The sequence below is a fragment of the Caloenas nicobarica genome, chromosome 1 (genome assembly GCF_036013445.1).
Source record: "Caloenas nicobarica isolate bCalNic1 chromosome 1, bCalNic1.hap1, whole genome shotgun sequence".
Taxonomy (NCBI): Eukaryota; Metazoa; Chordata; class Aves; order Columbiformes; family Columbidae; genus Caloenas; species Caloenas nicobarica.
Window position 1 is genome coordinate 196189482 of NC_088245.1, and position 9639 is coordinate 196199120.

General features: G+C 36.3%; 1 protein-coding gene across 2 annotated transcripts in view; it reads left to right on the forward strand.

Moving 5' to 3' along the window:
• Positions 1–9639, forward strand: part of XPO4 (exportin 4) — an 82476-nt gene that overhangs the window by 55118 nt on the left and 17719 nt on the right. For both annotated transcript variants that reach the window (XM_065631586.1, XM_065631595.1), the window contains 6 exons: positions 951–1127; positions 3301–3443; positions 3559–3704; positions 5003–5180; positions 6862–7021; positions 8677–8846. In XM_065631586.1, coding sequence (XP_065487658.1) covers positions 951–1127; positions 3301–3443; positions 3559–3704; positions 5003–5180; positions 6862–7021; positions 8677–8846 — 974 coding nt within the window. The remainder of the gene's footprint in view (positions 1–950; positions 1128–3300; positions 3444–3558; positions 3705–5002; positions 5181–6861; positions 7022–8676; positions 8847–9639) is intronic.

The following is a 9639-nucleotide window of genomic DNA, read 5'->3' on the forward strand; positions in this document are numbered from 1 at the left end:
TTGGTTAAAACTTGAGAAGGCTTCTTAGAAGAAGGAAATGTCCTGCTTTAGGAGCATGTTTATCCGTACAGTCACACTTGAAGTTATTTGAAGTTGGATATGTTTACTAAAGTTCAATTTTTGCATCAAATCAAAAAGTTGATAAGTGCATTAAAATACTTTTTAAAAGAAATGGCCTCTTTGCTACCTGTGTTCTTTAGTTTGCGTGTAACCCCGGACTTTTTTTTTTTTTTCAGGTATGTTATCTCCTTTTGCAATGTTATTTGCTGTGTAGAAACACATATGAATAACCAAAACCAGGAAGCATCAGTTAAAATACACTAAGCAATTGGAGGTGCAAGCTTATTCTGTGAAACTCTCCTCAGTTTTTGTTTGTTCATAGAATGAGAAGTTGCATATCATCAAAACTGGCTGCCTGTAATAAGTTTCTTGAACACATGCAATCTTATAGTTATTTCCTCTGGAACAGAGTCTCATCGTATTTTCTCTCTATTTCAAAAATAGTGGAATACATATAAATCTGATGCACATGTTCTATATTTGTCTAATTAAAAAGAAACGGCTCAATTCTTTGTGTTACTAATAAGACCTGAGACGCTTGGCATCTTTGCGGTAAAAGCTCAGTAGCTCTTGTATTTAGGTAATTATGCATTAACGGCTTAATATAACACTTGTTTTAGTTTTGAACATCAAATGAAGAGAAATAACTAAATGCTTTGACAGGTTTTTAAAGCCTAGCAAGCATGAAAGCTGCACTTACCCTTTGGATGCATTGCTTCAGTTCATTCTGATATTTTCTTGGCTATCCTTACATGGGGTTTGCGACTGATGTTTCTGTTTGTTTTCTTCAACATTAGAAGAACATCTGTTAAATAATAATGAATATAAGCATGTTCTTCTGACTTTGTTTAGGAGTAAGATTTTTGTTGTGTTTCTTTTATCTCTTTCAGCTTGACAAAGATGACATGGTATATATGGAAGCATATGATAAGTTGCTGGAATCTTGGCTTACTTTGGTACAAGATGACAAACACTTCCATAAAGGTTTCTTTACCCAACATGCTGTTCAGGTCTTTAATTCCTACATTCAGTGCCATCTAGCTGCTCCTGATGGTACAAGGAATTTGGTAAGCCTTCGTTCTAGTAGTTCTTGATGATGATATATAGTAGCTAGCCCCATGTGTTTTAGGGTGTATTATTTTAGGTAGCTCAAGGGAGCTAGTGTAGAATTACTATTTGTGATTTTGGAAATGAAAAACCTTCTGAATTTGTTACTCAGATGTCATTTTTCCAGTCTATATCTCTTATTCTGAAGAGGAAATAAAAGAATACAAAGTTGGAAATCACTTTATTGCAGAAGGAAAAAAAAGGAAAGGTGTTGCTCAGATCAATGTGCATTTTACTGTTCTTCCCACAGTTGCAATGACTAAACTTTTAACCATCTTCTCTGATCTAGGGTCCTAGTTAAAATCCCCAATGAAACTGGAAGCCCTTTATATGGTTACCTCCCATACATTATCTTCAAAGTACACTCTCAAAGTACAATTGACATGCATAAATACCTAAAAAATGTAGAATGACTATGCTCAGACTAGAAGAAACTTGCAATAGTATGTGGTTCTTTTGTATAAAATGATACATGAATTACCAATTGAATTTTTGAGGTGACTGTTGTAGAGGAAACCTAAAACTACCTCAAGTATCTCTTGAACTATTGAGAAAGAAAGCAGTTTAGTCTCTTGCCCAGGAGTGTTGATCTTACTAAAATAGATTCTCATACAGAAAGTTGGATGTAGATGTTGGATGAATTAATTATTACATAGATCCAGTTCAATAACTGTAGAAAATCTCTCTTTAATTTGATGCTGTGCGAAGATCTCCAAGATACCGCATTCTAAAAAGTACCATATAAAACTTAATTCTTCTATCTCAATATGTAACAGATGGTAATAACACTGCCCAAACAGTGAGAAATATTTCACCAGAGAACTTTGAATTCATGTCAAGCGGTCTTGACATAACTTGTATACAGAGGTTAATTCATGTCATTCTGTGAGATAAGTCGTTTATCCCATGAGTAACCTTTTAAGAGCCACAGCTGGCATTTTAGAATGCTGCTTGTTCAATATCAAAGCAGTAGCAGGAACTTTCAGTCTCCACTTTGAGAGCAGAGGCTTACTCCTCAGTAAGCAGCTGCAACTTTGAAGTCGCCAAAAAAGAATGATTTGCTGGCTTACTTAAAGAAAAGATGGGTTAAAACCACTTTGGATAAGGAATTGTGTGAGGATTCAGTTTTCCAGAGCCTTTGTAGAAACAAAGTAGACTGATAGCTTTCTCTGTCACTTGTATTTTGCTTTGTTAATTGTGTGAATTTTATGATTCTTTAAGAGATTTTTTTTGAAAAACATTTTAACGTTGATACTTAGTTTCTACATATAATGGTTCATCTCTTCAAGGAGTAAGGTCTAATTACTATTTTAGTTTTATAATGCAGCCAATTGAGAAAGCTTTGAGAAATCAAACACGGCAACTTCTGCATCAGCAGTAAATAATACAGAGATGATGACAATGATGATTGGTGTTAGCCTTCTGTTTTCGTGAGGTTCTAACATTTACTTTTTAAAGCTTTTTTCCCCATGAAAAATGGGTTATGGAAAAATCTTTAATGAAAGATTATTTTCATTTTACCATGGAAAATACTACCTGTTCTGTGATTTATGTAAGCTGTCAGACAACTGAGAATATCTTTGACTAATGAATAGGGAAAGTGTGGAAGTTCCAGTGTTTAAAATGGTTCTTGGTCTGCTGCGTGATTAGAAATGCAAATGTACTTCAGCAATTTTCTGACCGCTGGGTTTGCAGCCCATCTGTGAGCCAGTAACTCGGGACCTTGTATTGCACTTCTAGCAGTGGGCGCTCGACAGAGCGGATTTATACACCCTGTGGTATAAAGTTGTTTTGCTATTGTCCAGCCTGTGCTTATCCTACTAACAATTATCAGTTTTCATAACTCTTATCCTTGACTCTTCACAAACAGCGGATATTTTTACTTGTATAGCAAATATACAATTAACCGAATGTGGCATTTTGCTAATGAGTTTGTGAAAGGTTGATTTCGAAACAATATGAAGCCGTGTTTACTCCTGTTTAACTCTTGTGTCTAATTTAGTATGTCTGTTGTTCATCCACACAAAACACCTTGACAGAAGAAACCAAAATCATGTAGAAAATTATGGCAATGATAATTTAACAAGCATAACAATAACTGATTGCTTCTAATTTTGTTGAAATATAACCAAGACTGCCAATGGTGTGGCCTCTCGGGAAGAAGAAGAAATAAGTGAACTGCAGGAAGATGACAGAGACCAGTTCTGTGACCAGTTGGCCAGCGTAGGCATGCTGGGGAGAATTGCTGCAGAACACTGTATACCTCTTCTTACAAGGTATAAAAACCCCAGCCATTAATGCAAATCAATAAAGCCATTCAAATATGAAAAGCCTGACTTTGCCAAAACAATTTAAAAACAGTGAAGTTATTTTATTATTATTTGTCCACAGTTTATTAGAAGACCGAGTGACAAGGCTCCATGGGCAGTTGCAAAGACACCAGCAGCAGTTACTCGCCTCACCAGCATCAGGCACAATTGACAATAAAGTGCTCGATGACCTGTATGAGGATATTCATTGGCTTATTTTAGTCACAGGTTAGTGAACAGCTTTAAATAGTGTTTATTGTGGTATTCTTATTGCAGCCGGTACACCTCAGGGAAAAAAAAACCCAAACCTGTATATCAACTACTCTTAATTGACTATAAATTGTATCCTTTATGATGCTTTCATCTTACATACACTATTTGCAAAGTCTTTGTTTTACTTCATCTGCCTTGAGTAACATCAACATTATCTTTAAAAGGTTGATGGAATCTTTACATGAGGTATGTCCTTTGGAAGTTCCTGCAACCGATTTTGTTAGAGATTTTTTGAGATGTGTTAGCAGTCAACCTATTCAAGAAATTAGTCTGTTCATGGTATCAGTTGTATTGTCTGAGGGCACATGACTTTATAAGGCAATCAACATGAGATCAGAATAATGGTATTACTCAGAATCAAGTAACTTCCAGAATCACTCAGAGCTGATGAGATCCATGTCCTGTCATTTTGTTATGTTTCAGGGAACTTGAATTTTGAACCTTTTTGGTTTTGATTTTTAGATGGAACTGTTTTGCATCTCTTTGCGAAACATAATAACAACTAAGACCGTGTCTGTACTTTGTTAGGAGAAATGTATAGTTGATGAAATATTTTGTGGGATCTTCTTGAGTATCTGATGTTTTAGTCGCTCTCAGATGTTGACATGAACGTGTTTATAGTATTTTTGTATCACTGTGGGATGGAGTTTGTATGAGTAGCGCACAGATGGCGGTGAGATCAGACACTGAAAACTGTGACTAAAGCTGGGATTAATATTAATTATCTGGACAACAGAGTATGGTATAAAAACCCCTGCTTCACCTGATCTGCAGTTGCTATGCAAGGAAAACCATATTATAGCACATGTGCTTGGTGTCTGAAAGCCTCTGCCAGATGTGAAATGTTAGCAGAGCAGAAGTCCCAAATGAGATGGACTTAGTGGAGAAGCTGTAAAACCAAGGCCTTTTAATCACATAACAGAAGGAGAAAAAACTGACAAAATGGTTGGTTGGTTGGTTTTCCCCTCAATAGTTCAATTGACTGCAGTACTTCTACATGAAGCAAAGCTTATCTCTCTCTTTTTTTTTTTTTTTTTTATTTGGTGGTTTCTTTTCCAGACTTAGTTTCTTGTCACTTTGGCTGTAAAGATTCTAAAGTTAACTTACATGTATTTAAACAGTCTAGTCAGGGTTCGTATAAACATTTGATTCTGGTGTGATGTCTGCAGTTAAGCCAATGGATTCTCTAATCAAAAAGCCATAATTTAACATAGGGTAGAAAGCTGTGATCATTCTTTCTTTTTTAATGTAAGGCTACCTCTTGGCTAATGATACTCAGGGAGAGACTCCGCTAATACCTCCAGAAGTAATGGAATATTCCATTAAACATTCAGCTGAGGTTGACATCAATACAACACTTCAGATTCTGGGATCTCCAGGAGAAAAGGCCTCTTCCATCCCAGGGTACAACAGAACTGATTCTGTAATTAGGTAAGGATGCATCTCATGCTATTAAGTGTGTTACATACTTTTTCAGAGAAAAAAAAAGTGAGAATGTGAGTGGACTTCTGTGAATTTGAAAAGTAAACAAGCAATTTGTAAACACTAAAGACTGGAAAATAAACATCTCTCCTAACTAGTATTAAAATAAGGGCAAGTAATTTATAAGAATGGTTTTATAACAGACATATTAAGGCAATGCTATAAAAGAGAGATTAAAAAAAGATGAAGTGTTGTGGTTTTTTTTTTTTTTTTTTTAAATCTTAAAGAAAGGCAGGATAAATACAGATGGTATTTCAAGTCAAGGTGATCTAGGGGAGGACTGAGAAGAAAAATGAGAGTAACGCATCAAAACAGATAAAACTGAGTCAAGATGGGAAGGCTGAAATGAGTAGATTGATGACCTAATAGTCTTAACAGGGGACATGAGCAAAAGTCTTGGAGATAAACAAATGGTTTTGTATCTCTACTGAAAACCCATCTTTGATCTACTTGTTACAGAAAGTCCTTAAAATGACTTAAATTGTAAAATATCATTATATCAAATTATTTAGATAATATTCTATGCGCTCTATTATTCATTCAGCTCATGTACAGCTTAAGCGCTTTCCAGAGCATCAGTGAGCTTGTCTACTTGGAACATGAGTTACTGCCCCAGCCTGGCAGTAGCAGCTCAATTGGTTCTTGGTGCAGGAGGAATTGTTGTCACTTATGTGCACCTGTCACTCACTATTAGACTATACAAGGAGCAGGAGAGGGGATCTCTGTTCTCTTTTCGCAAGAAGGCTGATGCCCACAAAATCTCCTCAATTTGAATCCTCACGCTTCAGAAGGTTAAATTGAACTTCCAATTGACATGTAAGATTCTTCACCCAAGATTAGTTGTTCTGTACTTAACACTTTCTTCTTCTGGAAGAGGCTAGAAAAAATGGTTCTTCATTAGCAATGATGTGCCTGATACTATTGGCAGCTTCAGCCAGTGGCCAACAAACCGTATTTCTTGATGCAATGTCCCAGTGTTGAGAAGAAAAAAATCGAATCTAAATAAGGCGCTCTGGCAATAGCTCTGAAATGTCTTAAAGAACTAGACTGTCAACTCCTAAATTCCTTGTGCACTATCACATTCTTACCAAATTGGATTGACATACCATAAAAGCCTAATATTTAATGTAGTGTTATGGACTGATGGTATTAATGGAGTCACATGGTTAGCTACTATTTCACGCTGTTTCTCTGCAGTAATGCAAATGAAATAACTGGTCCTTTCTGTATTTGTTCTTTGGTGTGCATCACACTGCAAAAGCTGCACCATTAGGCCCCACTTGGTCCCCAAGCTTGATGATGCAAGGAAGAATCCATTTGTCCTCATTCCTTCAATGTCAGAATGCTTGTGAGGATTCTCTGTTGCAGTAATTTTGATGTCAGAGATAATCACCTTATCTTTTCATGCATATTACGACTTTTTAGAGGATATTTGCCAGTCTATCCTGTCTCTGTCTCCTTGCATTTAAAGAAACAAGAAATTCAGGTGCTTTTTACTTCCTTAGAGTTGAACTACTCTGTGTTATCCTGTTCTTTCTGTCATATTTCCTGAAAAATTAAAGTGTTTGGTAGTTGCATTGCTTCTCCAAAAACCCATTCTCAGTGTCCTCATTGTATTTTAAATCTGCAGGTTGTTATCTGCTATTTTAAGAGTGTCAGAAGTAGAATCTAGAGCAATAAGGGCAAATCTCACGCACCTCCTGAGCCCCCAGATGGGCAAAGATATTGTATGGTTCCTCAAGCGCTGGGCAAAGACTTACCTCCTAGTAGATGAAAAGCTGTATGATCAGGTAAGGATATAACTCTTATTAATTAATTGGCGTGTTTTAGCAATAATATTATCCTGTGAATGCAGAAGTCAGTGTAGCTATTCTAAAGCGCAATGATAAAGGATTTTTAATGCTAAATGGGTTGCGATTTATTTTGGAATTTGTTTGAAAGTTGATGGGGTTTGCAGCTTTTTATTTAGAAATATAAGTTGTTAGGGGACCCTTCTTGCACATTTTGGTGTAAAAGTGATTGGGTTTTTTTGGTGGCCATTGCCATAGCAGAATAGCATAGTGCACTCTGAGGCTGCATAGTGGGTGAAACTCACTGACTTCAGCAATTTTATAAGCTACTTCTCACTATCCATCAGATCTTACAGCCCATCTCTAATACAGTGGTTGCCCTAGGTGGATGATGTAGTGAGCAACCTAGTCATGATTCTGAATTAAATATTTAACACCATCACAAAGTAGTATGCATTAGCTAATGTCATGCTACTTTCTATCCTCTCCCGGTTCTCATATGTTCTCATTGTATATATCATGATTTCAACAGTGCACTCTTTGTAAACAGCAACTTCTTATTGTGTTTGAACAGCACTAATCATGATTAGACCTCAGTCCTGATTTTGCTTCTAGAACTAACTGTAATCCAGCCAGCTGACAGAGGCCACTCATCCTGAGGAGGTCTGTTGCCTCTAACTTTTGAGAAGGAAGCCTCCTCCTCCCCTTTATTTCCACTACTGAAGCAACTAAGAATACTAACGCTTCAGGAGACCCCTCCTTAACAAAAAGAGGTATACCATAGACTTGTAAATATTTGGAATCATATTCAGCTCGTAGTTACAGCAAAGCTAAGAATTTGTAAAGGTACTACTCGGGGAAGAACTGGAGGGCATATAAGGAGGAGATCCACATGAAAAACTATGTGAAAAACCAAAATAGAGTCTGTAGGAAATGCACACATTTTGTTTGTGTTGACATGTGAAAGTGATTGAAACCTCTGTTTAAACCTCATGCTCAGTCATGTATATATCATGAGTTCCAAAGTTAGAAATGTTAGTCGTGTGCTGACAGGAAGCCCCCTGCACAATATTACAAAATCCTTGGATTTCACTCTTGAGAATTTTTTTTTTTAAAGATAGGAGAACAGGCAATTTTGAGGAAGCATATTCTATTGTGCCAGGACCAGAATGTGACCTCTTTCCTAAAAGATATCGAGATTGAACAATTTGCAGAAAGCAGATGCAGAAAAATTGCGATGAAAATAAGTTTTTACAGGTTTCAATCTAGTCTAACAGCAAGGTTTATTTCTAGTAACTTGTATCACTGAATTTTGAGGAATTTCATTGGAAATTGACAGAAGCACTGGGAGATGATTTTGGGATCTTTCTTTTAATTTTTAGAGCTTTCAAACTTTCATTGGTGTTAAAAGCTAGACATACTCAAACCTGATTTTCTAACGAGGTCTAAACTTTTGGTTTAGGTATTGTGCTTAAAGTTGCAAGATAAATTGGGCAAAGATTTTTCTATTCCAGGTATTCTCTGCCTTTGTAACATTTGTGTATTTTAAGTAGGGAAGAAGTGACACGCTGAAAGGAATTTGCTGACAATGATTACCATACACTTTGGGGTTCTGGCTTCTGTAAAACTCACTCATTTTAATGCTTTTCTTATAGATAAGTCTGCCATTTAGTACAGCATTTGGTGCTGATACAGAGGGTTCCCAGTGGATTGTGGGTTACCTTTTAGAAAAAGTGATCAGTAACCTGGCAGTGTGGAGTTCAGAGCAGGACCTTGCAAATGATACTGTACAACTGCTAGTAACATTAGTGGAAAGGAGAGAGCGGTAAGTTGCTATACCTCTGGAAGTCAAAAAATTTCTTTTGCTTCCTTTAAATTTTTTTGGCCAAGGTAATCCAGATATAGGGCACTTCATGTCTCTGTAAGTCAAATTACTTTAGTAACATACTGTAAATGGAAAAAAAAATGTCTGACAAAGTGAGGAGTGAGACCTATATTTGACAAAACAACCTAATTTTTATTATTGTTTAGAAGTGCACTCTCCTTCCTCTACCTTTGTGCCCCACTCTTAAACAGTGAGAAAGGAAAACTCTCCTGGTCTCCACTCTTATTGCAAGGATTTTTGCATTGTTGTTTATTTTTGTTGAACACGTTCTTCCGGATTAAGAGTTCAGATACTGGCTAAGCCAGTATAAAATGTGTTTTGTAAACTTTTTTTTTTAATCCAGGATTTGGTGGATTCAGCCAAACTTAAAAGTTACCTTTAGTATTACAAACTGTGAAGCAGGAAATTCTTAAATGTTTTGCTTTTGTGAATTGACACACTATCATATATGCAATCATTAATTCAGTCTGCTGAAAGACTTCTGAAGTTTGAGGAGTTAAACGCTTGAGGAGTGGAATAAACTGCTTATTTTATCATGACATAATGAGACTAAGCTTTTAATCCATGCAATATGTCCATTAACTCTGTGTGTATGTGTGTAAAACTAAAGCACTTCCCTGCTTTTCTCCTGTATGGATTGAGCTATTTTCAAAGCATATACTTTGGAAAACTTAGAGGTGGGGCATTAAAAAGGTGAAAATCAAAAGGCAATTTAGCCTTAGAATAAAGGAAT